The following is a 17,398-nucleotide window of genomic DNA, read 5'->3' on the forward strand; positions in this document are numbered from 1 at the left end:
TCATTCATTCATTCATTCATTTTTTTGTTTATTTCGAGCATTTACAGTATACATGCAAATTCAAAATTCCAAAATCATTCATCTGCACTCGTAAAGGAGTGGGAAGAAGAAAAACTATGAAACAAAAAGATTTTTCATGCTGCTAATCTGATGTTTTCTCACGTTTTAACACACTCTGATATTAGTTATTACTAATTTCATGGAGATAATATGCAAAAAAAAAAAAAAAACTTTTTGATTAAGAAAACCGTTAATTACAATCTAATAACAATTAGCAATTGATTTAAAACGTATTTCTTCAGATCAGGTTTATCAAGAACAGCAAGTTTACAGAAATGGTATGAATTGCTGTGGATGAAATGATGCATAAGTGTCCACTGTATTGGCTGGTATAATAATAATAATAATAATAATAATAATAATAATAATAATAATAATAATAATAATAATAAATAATTCCATTTATAAAGCACTTTTCATTCAGCAGAATCTCAAAGTGCTACAGAGAGAAGATATGGAACTAAAACAACAAAACCTATAAATATACAAGAGAACAGCTGTGGAATAGCTGTCCACTGTAGTGACCACTATGCATGAAAGGGTTAAGAACATTGCATTCTTCAACAGACCAAGTATTATTTCAAATTTCATCATGTTCTCTACCATATTTATTTCGTCTATCTGAGAAAGACTCAGTGTATTTCATTTGGAAGTCAACTTCTAAACTAACTATATGATACCCAGATCTTCTTACTGATCCGTTTTAAGAGACGCTCTGGTATCATGGGTCCTTTATCAGCAAAGTTTGGCCCGTCAGAGTTTCCTGCAGTTCAAGTCATCACACTTCCTCAGCTTTTCCCTCCATCTCAGTTGGAGATTTTCTTTCCAACTGTCCTTCCATCTTAGTTCAGTTCACAGGAACACGCACACACATGTTGATGCTTATTCAAATTACTCCTCCTTCTGCACACATACACGCCAAAGGACCAAAATGAAAATTGTGAAATCAAAGTATTTCACACCCCTTTGACACTTTGATAGCAAAACATATGCACACATACAGCAGCTTGTCTAATCACATACACACACACACACAGCAAAGCAGCAGAATGTAATTTCTATTAGCGGAACATGTCTTGTTGACTTTGGCTGTCAGGCTTTAAGCGTGCATGTGCTTGGAGTCACTGATCTGTCTGACTCTTAAACTGATTTCTTCTCATCTTTAATTCAAGACTTTCTCCCGCCCCTCCATAGCCTGTCATTCTCTTCTTCAGCCCGTCTTTCACTGCAGGCCTTCCTCCTCTGTTCTCCCTATCCTGCAGAGATGTGTTGTTTGGGTTTTAACTAAGCCACATATGCTGCGACACATACATTGGATAGATGAGGCAGCAAATGCAGGCAGATCATCTGAAATGGTGAGATAATGCAAAGTGTCACAGGAAATGGAGGTGGGATCATGGTGGGCTGTGTAATGTAAATGGGCCATCTGTGTTATTTGGATAGACAGTTCTGCATGCAAACAGCAGGGGGTGACACAAATACTGAGCGCCTATGATGAGAAAAATTAAAAATGATACTAAGAGCTAAATGGACAAGCGTACACATGGAGCACAGGGTTAGTGCAGGCGAAGAAATGTTGTGCATTCATGAGCTCACTGGCATCGACTGCGTTCCTGCTTTTTGCCAGGTGCACTAAGCTGAATGCACGCAAAGCAACAGGTGGATTGACAGAACTAAGAATTGAACTCCTTTCTTAATTGAATGCTTTAGAAAACAGTCAGCTACACATTATTTCCACTAAATTTAACAACCATTTGAGTATTTTGTTTGTTATATTTCTTCTAACATGTGAGCTCTGCAGCTATATTTGTGCACTGACTCTTTTCAATACCTATTGGTGTATTTGCTCTGTGTATTTTAAATGTATAAAGTCTGTGCTGATCTGCATGCCAAATAACAGCACCATGAGAAGAAAAACACTGAGTTATATAATATGTCTCACAGAACAACATACATGGGATCATATTTTTAACTCTCACTTCTTCATCAGAGACAGTTGTATTCTCCAATGAAACTAACATCCTGCCTCATTTTTTGTCGTCTTTTCGTGATTTGTTTTCTTTGCACTCACTGCAGTCTCGTGATGTAACGACCACTTGCACCCCCCCACCCCCATCCACGGAGTTTTTGGTTCGTCAGACTAAATGAGAGGAATATCTGAGCAGACGTCCTGCTGTTCAGAACACTGCTGCCCACACAAACACATTCCAGTCACTTGATGGACCAGACACTCACAGAAACATAACAGGACACATGCAATGCAGGTACACATAATACGCACAAGTTTAAAAAATAAATAAATAGATACATGTCTGTTTTGCAGTAGGTGCCTATAAACACATACCCTCATACAACCTCATATGCATACAAAGACTTTCACTTCCCCTTGTCAAATACAGCACAATGTCCTCACTGACCTCTGCGTGCACTCTCAGCTTGATACTGTGCATTCAACACTGTGTGCATGTGTGTAGCTTTATTTTCCCGCACTCCAGTGACCCAAATCTTCATGTTTCACTTCAAAACATAGTCACTTCACACTGATGCTTGTCCATGTTTAAATTTATGTGCGAAAACATCAATACAAAAATATTTACATGAAAAGCTGACCTTCTAGTCTTTGAACGCTTGCTTTAATAATACATGAACTTTGTCAGACACAACAGAATTTGAACCTCCTTTCACATCAGTTTTTTCTCAATATTTTACTTGAAATAAAAGTTGATTAACAGCAGCATGAAAATTAAATGTCTAGTCTGGTGTGTCATCATTGCACTAGTAAGTCACGAGCACATCTTTTTTGCCTTTGGTTTCATTTTTGTAGTTTGTTGTGTGACAGCAGGCATTTTTCATACAGCAAAACATTAATGATCTCTCAATACCAAGTTCTTGACCAGAATTTTCAAACTCTCAGCTGTGGTTTCTGACAATTACTAGTCAAAACACTATGTCAGTGATTTGGAATTGCATAAGGTTGTCTGACTGTAAAGAGCTAAATTAAAAAAAGGTGGTCAATTAATGCAGCTGGCAGCTAAATACACTGACTTTTAGTCCCGAACAGGCCTGCATCTATACACTGTCTGTGCAGTGTTCAATTCACATCTAAGGTTCAAACTAGAAAAGCTCATGAAAAAAATGTAAACCAACATTGCTTATTGCACACTAATTTATATATTTACAGTGAATTTAGCAAGCAAATTATTGTAAGGCCTTAAGCTGATTAGTTTACAGTATTATTAGGGGGGGTGCTTGTTCTTTATCCAAATAAAAATTCCAGATTTTTTCCAGACTTCTTCAAAACTGCTATTTTCTTCCATAAGACCTTGACTTTATGTACTTTTATACTTGCGTGCCTACTTTTTTGGTCGAGATTGTACCTGTTGTGTGTAGCAGAAAAGTTCATTCTAATAAATGAATGAATGTATAATTTGCAGTAAATTATGTTTTACTGACAGAAATGTTTTCGAAACATATGAAAATCTGAAAAGTGCATGGATATCACACAAACAAGTTTCACTAGAATCATTTCAGTACCGACCGGTTAGTGAAATCATATCCAGTTTTTATATGCTTCCCTCATGTGCTCCTTATCTTAGAAGATTATGTGCCTTTGAGCATATTGTAAAATTTGACTGAGAAACTTTTTTCTATACTTTATTAAGATTTTCATACAAAATTCCAGACTTTCAGAGTCTGGAAAACAGCATTTCAAAATTCCATATTTCCAAACTTTTAAGACCTGCACAAACACCCTGTATTATAGAATCATTATTTTACACATGTGTGTGCAGGTGTTGCCATATTTGTGACATCAGAGTATACATATATATATATATATATGTGGAAGGGCAAGAAATTGGCCCCAGATTCCCAGAAATCATTTACTTTGAGAAATACTTTATCAGACTATTTTAGGTAAAAGAGTTTTGCGCAGCATTTTACCCTAACATCACTTACATTTTGCTCAAAATTTGACCAAGAAATATTCCTCAATAAAATGGACTGAAGACAGTTGAAGTACTGCATTAATAATATAGCACTCTTTGTTGATTTCCATCTACAGCAATATATCACGTTACTTTGGGTTGAAAACTCTAAAAATCAAATGTCGCAGAATATTGTGTCACATCTTACACCCATTAAGCTCCAGCTGTGTCTGTAACTGCTGTTGCTCACACTAGAGCATGTGCTACATGTGATCACAGCCACACACCTCTGAAAAACGGATACCTGTCATCTTATGTCAAATTACTCTACAGGTTGTGTCATACTGTAGTGATTACGATTTAAAGCGAGAGAGTCATTTACTTATAAAGCAGTTATAAAGATTGTGTGATGTGTCAAATTGTGAAAGACCACCCAGCAGTCTCTCACTCTCAACAGCAAGGTTTCCAAGTCCAGTTATGTCGAAGCAGGTGAGATAAGTTAAAGTTTGATTTGTTGGCGAATTGTGTATCTCCCATGTGGAGGTTCCTCCTGTGAGATGGCATTGAGATGATGCCCTGCTCTTCTTTCTGCAGCCTTCAGTTTCTCCTGCAGCTCCTGCGCCTCCTGCTCGGCCTTGCGTGCGGCCTTGCGTGCGTTCCTCAGGGAGCGTTTCACTTTGCGAACACGCTCCTTCAGCTGCCTGTTCCTCCTCTCTGCAGCGGCCAGGCGCTCCTGCAGTTTTCGGCCTCTGTCCTCCTCTTCAAAAAGAGCAGCCTGCACCGAGGAGCACAGCAACTGGAAGAGATAAGAGGGAAAGTGGTGGAGTAAGTTAACATACTGGGAGGCTGTTTGTTTTCCCTACAGGCTAACAAACCATAAACCACCAGTTGCCATCTCGTCAATTGCTGGTGTAGTGTGGGAGCAATGGTGATGTGCTTTTCCCAGCAGCCTAAGAAAAAAAGAATTGTTCTTTTGATCTCCATAGTGCTGTTTTTTTCCCCCTTGCCCATGTTTTTTCTGTTCTGACAAACCTAACACACTTGGAAGGAGGGAGGATTAGGAAATAAAGTGCAGGTCCTGACCCTCATCATTGACATTTATCCACATAGGCCTCCCATTTCAAGTCTGAAAACACAACAGCATGATGTATCCTGTGTATGTGTGTCCTTTTAACATGAATGTCTGACCCCGTGGACCCCCATCACCATCTTAGGATGCATGGGTCACGTACTTTAAAGTTTCAGAGGCCCTATTTTCCATGTCATTGGTAGACGTCAGCTGACCTGAACGCACAGGGTTAACACGGGTGAATGCTCTCATGACCCCAGTGGCCGGTCATGTATCTGTGCAGGTCTATGTGTGACCTGACTTACTCTATTAACATACTCTCATATATTCATATGAAGTGTATTCATTTTCACTGGGTGCTGTTGTGCATACAGTATTGAGCTGCACAGGAGGTGGGTATTATTGAAGCCATTCCTCATCACACGTACACAAGATTTAGAATGTGAAGCATATTACTGAGCAAAAGTTTGCCATTTTAGCTTTGTTGTTTTGTGGGGTTGAAATGAGCATGCAATTATATTTCTCATTCTCTTTTCTTCAGATACAACAGCGTTAAAAGAAACAAAGACACTGAACTAAATGGGTTAAAGTCACTCTTTATTGTGACCCCTGACCCCATGACACAAAGCAGCACAAACAGTTAGAAACATCTGACATGTGTTGAATGAAACCCGGTATAAAACATCAGAAAATAAATGCAATAAATCTCCTATTGTCTGAACAAAAGGGTTAAAGACATGTTAAGTGCAAAGGGAGACCACACTAAATACTACCACTGTGGTTTATAGAAGCTGTTTTTTTCTATGAAACCTTTGTTTTTACTTTTTACTGCTATACATGCTTCTATACAACTACTATATACTACTACTACTTCTATATTACTATACTACAACTATACTTCTGTACTATACCACTATATATCCACTACTATACCACTATTATAACATATAGGATTTACATAGAACTGACTTTACCGTGGCCTGGTGGCTATACAGTAGATGACTCCACCTCAGATTCAACAACTAACGCATTGATTTTATGCCCCTTTATTTTTCCATTATAATGTATAACTTAACAGCTATATGCACTAATTTAAAGTATGTTAACGTTAACATTATCATGTAATTTTAAAGACTATCAGTACAGTCTAAATTGGGACATGAAATCAATAGCTAATCTGGTATGTTATGATATCAGCACATTTTAATCTCATGCAGTTCTATTATTTATAATTATACAGAATATTGTAACTATATTGAATATTGTGTAGCGGCAGATCTCTCATAGTATGAGACCAGAAACATCTATAGGATGTATCAGAAACAAGTAGACTCTCTGAAAAAACAACATAAAACCAAAATGCGAAGACATTTTGAAAATCTGGTCATATGTGTTCATTAACCATGTAATTCTCCCTTGATTGACACCAGTATCCCGGGTCAGTTTTCATGCTTCAGTGAACCACGCTAATTTGACTTGTGCAAAATAAAAGTCTTTTGCACATGGAAGTGTAAGGGTTAATATGAGATCTGTCACCATGGATGGCAAGTTCCATCAGTCTTTTACTTGCATGCATAAAACAGGGAAAAAATAATTATGTGTTAACCCCCTACCATCCATACAAAGATTTCACACATCAGTTAGAAACTGAAAATTAATTGTAAAATTTCCTCAGTGAGTCAAGATTTGGGTTTTACACTTCAGGATTTTAATTGAAGGCACACACTTCCGTTAGGTGAAGGATTCCAACACATTTAATCTTCCACATGGGCCCCGCAAATTTGTGCCCTCCTCAACATATCTGCGACAGCACGCCTAATCCTGCCCCTGTCCTGCCTCTGGAGTTCCACTTCAGCTGTGATGATGCAATGAATTACATATGCTGACATAAATGCGTAAAATTTCAAATGGTCATCTTAAAACAAGCTTAAAGAATTCTCACTAATAGTATTAACCTCTTGTGTTTGGTATGATAGACTCAAACTTGTCGTTAATGTGAAATCTTTGTATTGATGGTAGGGGGTTAACATATCATTATTTTTTTCCTGTTTCATGCATGCAAGTAAACGACCAATGGAACTTGTCATCCATGGCAACACATTTCACTTCCATGCGCAAAATACTTTTATTTTTCAAATTAGCATGGTTCACTGAAGCATGAAAACTGACCCAGGACACTGGTGTCAATCAGTGGAGAATTACATGGTCAATAAATACATATGACCAGATTTTCAAAAAGTCTTCGCATTTTGGTTTTATGTTGTTTTTTTTCTGAGAGCCTACTTTTTTCTGATACGCCCTGTATATGCATATGGCATATGGGACCAAAGGCAAGTATTGTTTTTCATAGTGAACTAATCCTTTAAGAGAGACCAGAACCAGTCAAATCCATATTACATAACATTGATACTTTTTACAGTTTAAAGCCTTTCTCATGCTGGTAGGAAAGCTCTCAGCTGGACGCCCCACACATGCACACAAACGTACACCACCTGTCAAAACATCCGGGTGTCACCTGCCTGCTGTTTCCTATCATCTGTATAAACAGTATTTAGAGGACAAGTGAACACACATACATGCATGTGCAAAATGTCCTCAAATTCAAGTACAATGGGGTTTTTTTGCAGTAAAAGAAAACTAGGTACAGTATCCCCTCCAAAAGTCTGTATTAATGTGGCACTCTCCAGGCCACAACCCTTTTTCCCATATTTTATATTATCATATTTTTTGTCATGTTTTCTACTGTTAAGGTGAAAATATGACAAATGTAGCTTTAAAGTCACATTTATAGATTTTGATAACCTTATGTTTATATACTTTGATAATCATAAGGTTATATAGGTATTTACAGCTGAGTCACTTAGCTGAAAACATGACATAAATTGTGAAAATTGTAACATATTATTACATAATTTTTATTAACTTTACATACTGAGCATTTTAGTTTCTTTAGACCATTGCCTTTTTATTCAGGACTGTGGTTTACAGTTATTGTTTTGGTTTTAAAGCTTGATTAAATCTACTAAAAAGTCAGAATAAGCTGCTAACTGGGGTTAACAAAGTCAGAAATATCTCTGTCATGAGCTAAACTAAGTAGTAAATAATAATAATGGTAATACTAAGTAAATATTTCAATGAATGTGTTAAATTGACTGAAACATACCCAGTGTCTGCTACTAATGTGTCAATTAACTATTAACACACTTTAATATTTCATTAATAGACCTTGTGTACTGACCACCAGTGGTCATGACATCACTTACAGCCAGGTGTTAGATTGTCAGATATTTTACAAAGAATATGGATTAATTCAAATAATGGCAAACAAACTTCAAACAACTGAGAACAAATTGGTCAGATATGCACTAGACCTCCCTGTTCTGCACACAGTAACAGATATAGCTATTTTAATGTGTGTCTTTAGTCGCCCAGGACATGAATGTACTCAAATATTTTAGCGCTCTATGAAGTTTTAACAGGATATAAGACTGGATACCGTTGCATATTCTCATGAATAGATTTTCAGAATATTAGGAAATGCAGATGGGTCATTCTATTGTCTTTTGTTGTATTATTATTTCATAATGTCAAGGGGTAATTTGTGTTGCTTTCTTAAGTATTTCACCAGTTGCACAATTGGATGCATAATAAACAGGAGATGATGCCACTAGAGCTGACATTTGGCACAAGTAATCTGAATTGTGAAAGCTTTCAGTCATTCTTGGGAAAATAATCTGACAAAGAAAGAAAAAAACAAGTTTGAAAACTGAGAAGAAAGTCTATTTTGGAATAAAATAGAGGCCGTGAAAGAAAGAGTGAAATGGGAGACGGGAACGAGCAACATGTTTGTGTCTGTTCAGCGTGAGCTGAACAGGTCTTTTCTTTCTACAGACTATTCATTATCTAAGCATTATTGGCTGACTTGATTTTATCCTCTACAGTTATACTGAGATCCACAGGGCCAACCAGACAAACACACACACACACACTCACTCGTAGTTTGTGTCTTTAGAACTTCACGATTGACGTCAAAGAGACACAACAGGCCTCCCCCCGTGTTCCTGAGTTTTTTATTCTCTTGTGAGTGTGTGTGACACAAAAAACAGAAAAAAAAGAAGAGCTTAAAAGAAAAAAAAGGGAAACAATGAAAGAAAGAATAACAAAAGCGGGGCAGCCATTTCTCCTGTTTTCTCCCTTATTTTCTTTAGCATACACAAAGTCTGACCTTGTGTTCATCCTGAGCTTTAGTCTTTACTACAGTTTAAAACTGGCAGATGGAGTTGTCCTTTTTTGTGTCTATATTCACATAAAATCTTAACGAGAGTCAGAAAACATGTTAAAGGTGTTTACATGCCAGTAAAACAACAGCTTGACTCTGGTCACAGTTGGATCATTAAAGTGCATGTAAACATGATGATTAAGGGGTGTTTGGAGAATTGGCTTCCTCCCTTGTCCCCAGTTCCATCTCACTCATCTCTGCTCTAACTTCTCAAATGAGGACCTGAGAAGATGAAAGTGCAAGATGAAGGGAGCTTTCTTACAGTAATGGATGACCTCGCAGCTGCCTGTACCTTTGGCTCATAGTAAAAGCTGCTCTGAATGCTGCTGATAAGACGAAGCTTTGAACAAAAGCTAATTGAAGGTTTTGGCAGAAAAGTGGAGGAAGTCTGTTGTCTATCCCTCTGGAGGGGTGTCTGGTTCCCACGAGACTGAAGCCAGAGAAACCAACCTCCCAACCTCAGACTCAGAGATGTCCGGTGTTTTAAGGACATCTCGATGCAGCCACTAAAAACACTGTCAAAATGCTTTAAAACTTTAAACACAAATTATAAATAGGATATTATTCTTGGTTGTTTTTTATGTTTTAGTTACAACCAAAATAAACCATCATGAAAATTCAAAAGGCAAAAAGGAATTTCATTGTCCTTCATAAATTCCCAGAGCTAAACACCTGTTTAGCGTCCCGCCTTGCCTGAAGGTCGTGGCCTACATGTGAGTGCTTGTCCACTCTATGAAAGGTCTCTTTAACCTCTAGTCTTTCTGACCTCTAACCTCACAGCTCATAGATCAGTGTGCAGACATCAAACTCAAAGGAAGAGGTACCAGAAGACACCACATCAGACTTCTTCCTGGATGTGTTTTACTTTGGCTGCAGAAAGGTTTTTTTTTTTAAAAATCCATTAAAAGTCCCTTTTGGAAACAGTTGTGTCATCTTCTATAAATGCTGCCAAGTGTTTAGGTCAGTTAGAAGTAAGGTAAAAACAAAAAAAAAGAAAGAAAAGAAAAGAAAAGAAAAGAAAAGAAAAGAAAAGAAAAGAAAAGAAAAGAAAAGAAAGTACAACAGTTACAGATCCTGATAAGTCACAAACTGTTACGTAAATAAAACAGTTAAAGGTTACACACAACATTGCAAACACATTCTTATTTGGCTCACTATCATAACACTACAAATTACTTTTCTCAAGTCTTCTGGAGACAGTCAGAAGTAGTGACACAATTCCAGCTTAATCAATACACACACAGTCAAAAGACAATGTGACAGTGTCAGATCAAGCCTCAAATTAATCTAGATTCATCCCAAGTCAACAGATTAAAGTCCAAGCCAGGTCCAAACCAATGGAAACAGACAAAACTTAACAAGGTAAGACAAAAGCCGAACTCAAATCCCAACGATGATGGAAGCAATTCAATTTAACTCAACACGCAACTCTGAACAGTCAATACATGAATTTAAAAAATGGTCTAGGATATTTCTACAATCAACGAAGACAAGTCCAAATCAAGTTTGATGTCAACAGAGACACATTAAAACATTTTAAACAGGTCCAAGTTATAAGCAGAGACAAGTCAGTGGAAGGCAAATATAATAAAAGCTCTGCAATGTGTAATGATGTTGGTCAGTGCTGTGACGATGATATTACCCGTGATGTAGCTGACAGTTAACTGGAGCAAATATTCACATGCTGAAGTGTGAATAAATGACATAAGTGAAATGATTTCTCCTCTTCATTGTGACTCTGTTTTGTTTATGTTTATGTTTATGTTTATGTTTATGTTTATGCATTTGGCAGACGCTTTTTTCCAAAGCGACTTACAGGGGAAAACCAATTAAATCACTCAGTCAATCAAATTTTATTTATATAGCGCCAGATCACAAAAAAAGTTATCTCTTGACATTTTATATATAGAGTTGGTCAAAACCAGACTCTAAGCCAATTTACAGAAACCCAACAGAATCCTCCAGGAGCAAACACTTGTGACTGGTGACAGTGGCGAGGAAAAACTTCCCTTTAACAGGCAGAAACCTCAAGCAGACCCAGACTCCTGGAGGATGGCCGTCTGCCTTGACCTTTGTGTTTAGCATGATAATGATAAAACAAGATTTACTGACCAACATGATCATATCCATATCTAAGTTCATTTAGGTAAGAAGTGGCCTCACTTTACACTCAATCCAATACTGTGGCACATAAAACATCAAATTGCAAGAACTCTGGATATTGTTTTGGATGCCACTGGTGCAGGACATTAAAATGTTGCTGTTTTATGAGTTTAAGACCTCATGTCATTCAATCCCCAGGCGCTGTGTTGTTTCTTGTCTGAAGGGTGAGCTGTTGTGTTCCGTCAGACAGTGTGATAATCAATGTCTGAATCCCATCCACAGACCTCTCTGCCTCTGCTGAGTCCAGCTTATCTCTGGTCATAGGTCAGCAGAGTGCATGGATGATTCATACTGATATTGATCAAAGCTGTGGACAAACACATTTTCAAACGACTGCCTGTCAAAGATGTGGATATCTCCTCTTTGACCTTTGACCTTCGGACAGTCAGTATCCTGTCTGCCTGAGGAGCCGAGCAGAGATACGGCCACATGTGACCGACCACATGCAGAGACTGTTTTAACGTATCATTTCTTACATGTTACACTCATTGCATCTTCTAAAGATTAAAACAATGAGAGGAAGAGATCTGCTTTGACAATATGCTACTTTTTACTTATTTAAAAGGCTTAATTTAGCAGTCGTGTGGTGACATATGTTTCTGTGTGTGCAAGGTGTGTACACAGCCAGAGGGTAGTCAACCTGTGTTTCTTCTGAACCGCTCTGCATTCCTGTCAGCACAGTTGCAAGTCAACCTGGGATCAGAAGGACACACACACACACACACAACTCTTCACACTGCTGTTTCACTCTTTACACAACATACACTGGGATCACATACACACTTTAGACCAGGGGTGTCAAACTCCTTTTAGTTCAGGGGCCACATTCAGCTAAATTTGATCTGAAATGGGCCCGACCAGTAAAATAATAACATAATAATATATAAATAATGTCAACTCCAAACTTTTCTCTATGTTTTAGAGCAAAAAAAGTTAATTTACATTTTGAACAGGTTTACATCGACAAACTATCCTTTCAAAAGATGTGAATAACATGAACAAATTGAAAAAATAAGTGTAATTTTAACAATATTCTGCCTCAGTTTATCATTTACATATGTACATTATGCCTTACAGATCACAGTGGATCTACAAATACACAAAACATTGAGTAACAGGCAGAATATTGTTAAAATTGTACTTGCTTCTCTTAAGACATTTCAGGTTATTCACATATTTTGCAAAATTATACTTTGCTTTAGTGTAAATACATGACAATATTTACATTTACAAAGAAAAACATCTGAAGTTGTCATTATTTTTATGTTATTATGATAGTATTTGACTGGTCTGACCCACTTGAGATTGAATTGGTCTGAATGTGGAACCTGAACTAAAAGGATTGTTAATATCTTAGTGTAAATTTTGCATTTCACAAATTCATCCAAAGGGCCGGACTGGACCCTTTGGCAGGCCGGATTTGGTCCCCGGGCCGCATGTTTGACACCTGTGCTTTAGACAGACTGTCAGCTCCAACAGTCTTCTAAAGTCACTACGCTACAAACAGTCAACAGTAGTAAGTCCAAAGGTTGAACCACATCTCCACAGATTTACTTGTTAATCCCCCACTTCTTCAAAAACATAAACCCTGCTCCTCATCTGGATCATTTACCTGGAATCTTCATATAAACCCCATAACACTGGGGAGCTTACCACATGTTTTATACACTGACGGATCTCCCTTGAGGTTCATGCATGACATTGAAGGACAGACTGTGTAACCCAAAAAATATGACGCCTTACTCTGTTGTCCTCCTGGATGTCCCACTCAGGGCTAAAGGTGTGGAAGGGTTGGCTCCCTTGGGTGCAGTTGGAGAACTGAAAGAGGCTGGAAAATGTGCGCCTGTTCTCAGTTGAGTCCAGGAAAATGGCATCTTGGAAGTTGACACCATGTGGGAGGATGTTGTAGTTCTCATCCATCCTGCAGGTGACAGAAACAGAAAACGTTTATTCCTAAACTGTAAAGCTTGAGTTAATGTCTTATTATTGATTTAACCCTTTCATGCATGAATTATGGGAACCTTAGTCAATATTTTTTTCTTGAGTGTTTTTATTCCTCTTTAGGCATGAAAAAAGCAATGCAATTGGAATTTTTTTTATGAACCTATTTTTCATGGAGTTACTAAAATGTCCACTCAGGTGGACACCATGCATTTAATTTTTTAGGCAAAGAAACATGTACTTGAAACTCATCATCAGAAAGTGATATACTGTGTGAAAACTATGAAATAAAATCATTTTTAATGTCACTAATCTGTTTTCTCACATCTTATCGTACCCAAATGCTAGTTACTACTCATTTCATGGAGATAATATCCTCCTGAGACCCAGGAAATTGACAATTTTAGCGTTTTTACACTAAAAAATTGTCTTCTGCATAATGCAACAGTTTTTTCAGATACATTTTTAAAATCATTTTTATTTATTGATTGATTTTTTTAATGGAATGACCTTTGCAATGGACAGCATTTAAGTTAAACTGTCAAACTTTTGTCCCATATAGAGGACAAAATGCATTGCTGGGTCTCAGGAGGATATGCAAAAAAACAAACAAACAAAAAAAACAACAACAAACTTTTTGTTTCAGAAAACTGTTAATTACAGTCTAATAACAATTAGCAATTGATTTGCTCTAAAACATGTTACTGCAGATCAGGTTTATCAAGAGCAGCAAAGTTACAATAACTGTATGAATTACAGTGTATGGGATGATGCATAAGCTCTACTGTGTTGGCTGATATTGAACTAAAACAACAAAACCCACGAATAAACAATAGAACAGCTGTAGAATAGCTGTCCACTGTAGTGACCACTATGCATGAAAGGGTTCATTTTCTTATTATTTGATTTGCATGTAAAAATTGCAATTGCGTGCATAAAATGCCTAATCTGTGTAGATGCATCCGATCTTTACGCATCACCTGAGAAAAAAGAAGTATGAGTAGTTCTCCATCACGGTGTGGGACTGGCAGGACAGGTAGCCCAGTCCGGTAAGGTTGAGCCTGGATCCTGCCGGCACCTCCAGCATGCTGCCCCAAGCCTGGTCACACAGCAGCTCCACCTCTGCCGAGTACAGTAATCCTTCCTCTGCGCCCTCGTACCCGTACCCGAACCCAAAGGGCAGTGAGTTGTACATGCTCCGCGCCCCGCCGCTCAGAGTCTCCCTGTGGATCCCCAGCACACGAGCATAAACGATGATCTCCGCCAGCTCAGCCCGGCAGCCCTCACTCAGCGGCCGCCACTCGGACGGCAGCTGGCAGCCGTGCGTAAAAGTGTCCAGATGCGCAAAGACGCCGAGCGCAACAAGCAGCAGAGCCCTGGAAACCATACTGCAGCAACTTAGGATTCCTCACGACTGTTTAGAGACACTGAAGTGATGCCTTAATGAAGAAAAGTTTATAAGCTGTATTATTTTCCTTTTTGTGTCTAAACGCTTAAGATTACTCCATTTCAAGCATCCGACATGCGCATTGTGACTTAAACATATGAACGAGTAAGTTGTTTTAAACACTTGTTGCACAACTTGAACATTTAAGGATGTTGCACAAAAAAGCACAAATAACTTCTAACTGCACACGAGACAAATGGGACTTCTTCGGGACATAAACTTAGCCCTGTCTGAATTTGCAGACTTGAAATGATCAGCTCAGTTGGCAGAAACTTGCACAACTCCAACCTGTTGCAGTCCTCCTTCAGTGTCCATCTCATCCGTCTGCTCTGAGACACGACGACTCATGAGTGAGCACGGTGATACGTTTACGGAGTTATACGAGGGTCAGACATTTGAGCTTTTGTTTGGGATGCCCATCATTCAAAATCTACTCATTTTTGGCTTTATTTTGTCAAAGGAGTTTTTTTAAAAAAAAATGTCAACACGGAGGATTAATGTCAATATGAATGTAACCAAAATATATTTTGCAGCATATTGACAGAATCAGATATTAGTGAAATTCAGAAATTAAGAATTTAGTTTCAGACTTTCCATATTGTTTAGCATCTAAGATGATTTAAAGGTGGAAATAAACGACCACTCTGTGATATGACAGTGGTTTGTGTTTTTAATCTGACAAAAATATTACATAAGATTATCATATATGCTGAAGAGGTGCAGTCTTTGAGTGAAATCCAGGATACTGACTGGGGTTTGGACGTCTCTGATGGGATTCTATGGGTTACTCTGTTTTTTTAAAGGAGTTACAGGGATATTAAGTGAATTCCAGAGGTCTTTGAGAAGGACTTGAGTAAATTGCAACCTTAAAGTGCTGCCAGGGGTATTTTTTGATTGTGAAGGGTTATTGCAGGATAAGGGGCCTGGATGAATTTTTTGGGGGTGTTTACAGGGTCCTGGTTGGTTCCTCTTACAGGGGAACATCACAGATGTACTCCACTTGGACCAGTAAATCTAAGGAAACCTTACATGATTCTTAATGGAATACAAATTGTTTTCATCTACTGAACTGTTGCTCTCTTATGCTTCTTTTTTTTTTTTTTTTTTTTTTTTTTTTTACATTCGAAGTTTACTTTTTATAGCAAATACAGCACAAACATTTGACTAAAGGAGAAGACAGCTCATGATATCTTGAAGAAAGATAATCAGTAGAATAGGATATTAAGGGAATCAAGCCACTAGGTCTCAGTTTCCTGAAACAACCTCAAGTCAACCACTTTTCTGGCGTTAATGGCTTGTACTGGATTTTGATTTGATAACAGTGCCATCTAACGGGCATTTGGTTGAACAGCATCACATGACAGCAACTGTAGGTCTACTGGTCTGCAAGCAAGATGCATCTAGAATAAAAGTAGAGAAGCTTTAATAAAGAAAAAGAATGATTAAAAATTACTAGTTGGCCATAGTTTTTATGAGTTTTATGAAATGGTGTGAGTATGAGTTTAATTAAAAGGACTGTTTGTCTTTGAGCTATGAGTTCTCCTTCAAAACACTTCATATTAAAATAGATCCACTTATCAGATTATGTTTGATGTAAGACATAAATACATTATACAAATATATATAAACCTATGTATGTATGTAGTAACACTTATCCTGTATTGTGAAAAAATAAAATGCAATCACCACTTTAGTCATTTGTTTTCTAGGTTAAGTCATTAAAATATTTCAGATTTAGCACACTTTACCTCTGATAATTATGCAGTTTTATATAGTTTCCAAGCAGTATCATACAAACTGTGATTTTTTTTCCATAGAAATTTAATATAATAGTCCTTCAAAGTTTTTAATATAATTTTCTGTACAGTATTTTTTTTTTTAATACTTGACATTCTTCATTTATGTTAGTTGTCACTGTAAAACTGGGCTTTTTCCTTGTCTTGAATACAGCTTACTGCTTTATTAGGCTACATTTATGAAGCAAACATTCAATGTGCATTTTTATTCACCTTTGTACACAAGAAAACCCTGATATACAAGTCACATTTTGACTAATGTTTACTTTTCACAACCTACAGGGATTTAATTATTATTTTTTAATTATTTTGATTTGTTATTTATTATTTTAATTATTATTTCAAAAGCAAATAGTTTCTTAGTTTCATCAGTTTCCCCTCCAGTGTGGTGTACTGTATGTGATGTATGTTAAAATGGTGACAGCTCCTTGTGACACTGCTGCTTGCTAAAGGATAATAATCATTTTGTATATTTTACTTATTCATTCATCTTTTAAACGCGTAATTAAAGCATGACACTGACGGCATGTGGGAATCTCCCCTCATTTCATGTTTTTGACACCACAAGGTGACTCCTACAGGGAATTCCCGCCGTCAGCTGACCGCTGGCTCCGCCCACAGGCTGGAGGTTGAAACATGCGGATGGACCTGCCCTCTGTCAGTATGCACTGCGGCTGGAGCCAGATCTGCTGCCTGTCTACTGACGTCACATCGAGG

The 17,398-nt window shown here is 37.6% G+C and overlaps 1 protein-coding gene across 1 annotated transcript; it reads right to left on the minus strand.

Moving 5' to 3' along the window:
• Positions 1 to 3,519: 3,519 nt before the first annotated feature.
• Positions 3,520 to 15,231, minus strand: ccdc3a (coiled-coil domain containing 3a). Its single transcript, XM_030148287.1, has 3 exons — positions 14,419 to 15,231; positions 13,241 to 13,418; positions 3,520 to 4,782 (listed from the first exon to the last, which is right to left on the minus strand). The coding sequence occupies exons 1-3, from the start codon at positions 14,823 to 14,825 to the stop codon at positions 4,486 to 4,488; spliced, it is 882 nt and encodes a 293-aa protein (XP_030004147.1). The 5' UTR covers positions 14,826 to 15,231; the 3' UTR covers positions 3,520 to 4,485.
• Positions 15,232 to 17,398: the final 2,167 nt, after the last annotated feature.

The sequence above is a fragment of the Sphaeramia orbicularis genome, chromosome 12 (assembly GCF_902148855.1).
Source record: "Sphaeramia orbicularis chromosome 12, fSphaOr1.1, whole genome shotgun sequence".
Taxonomy (NCBI): Eukaryota; Metazoa; Chordata; class Actinopteri; order Kurtiformes; family Apogonidae; genus Sphaeramia; species Sphaeramia orbicularis.

Excerpts from the sequence above, each read along its gene's own strand:
- ccdc3a (XM_030148287.1), bottom strand. The coding sequence starts at position 14,825 with ATGGTTTCCAGGGCTCTGCTGCTTGTTGCGCTCGGCGTCTTTGCGCAT. Across the intron at positions 13,419-14,418 it reads TCATACTTCTTTTTTCTCAG|GATGGATGAGAACTACAACA; the intron begins GTGATGCGTAAA and ends TGTCACCTGCAG. Across the intron at positions 4,783-13,240 it reads ACATCCAGGAGGACAACAGA|TTGCTGTGCTCCTCGGTGCA; the intron begins GTAAGGCGTCAT and ends TATCTCTTCCAG.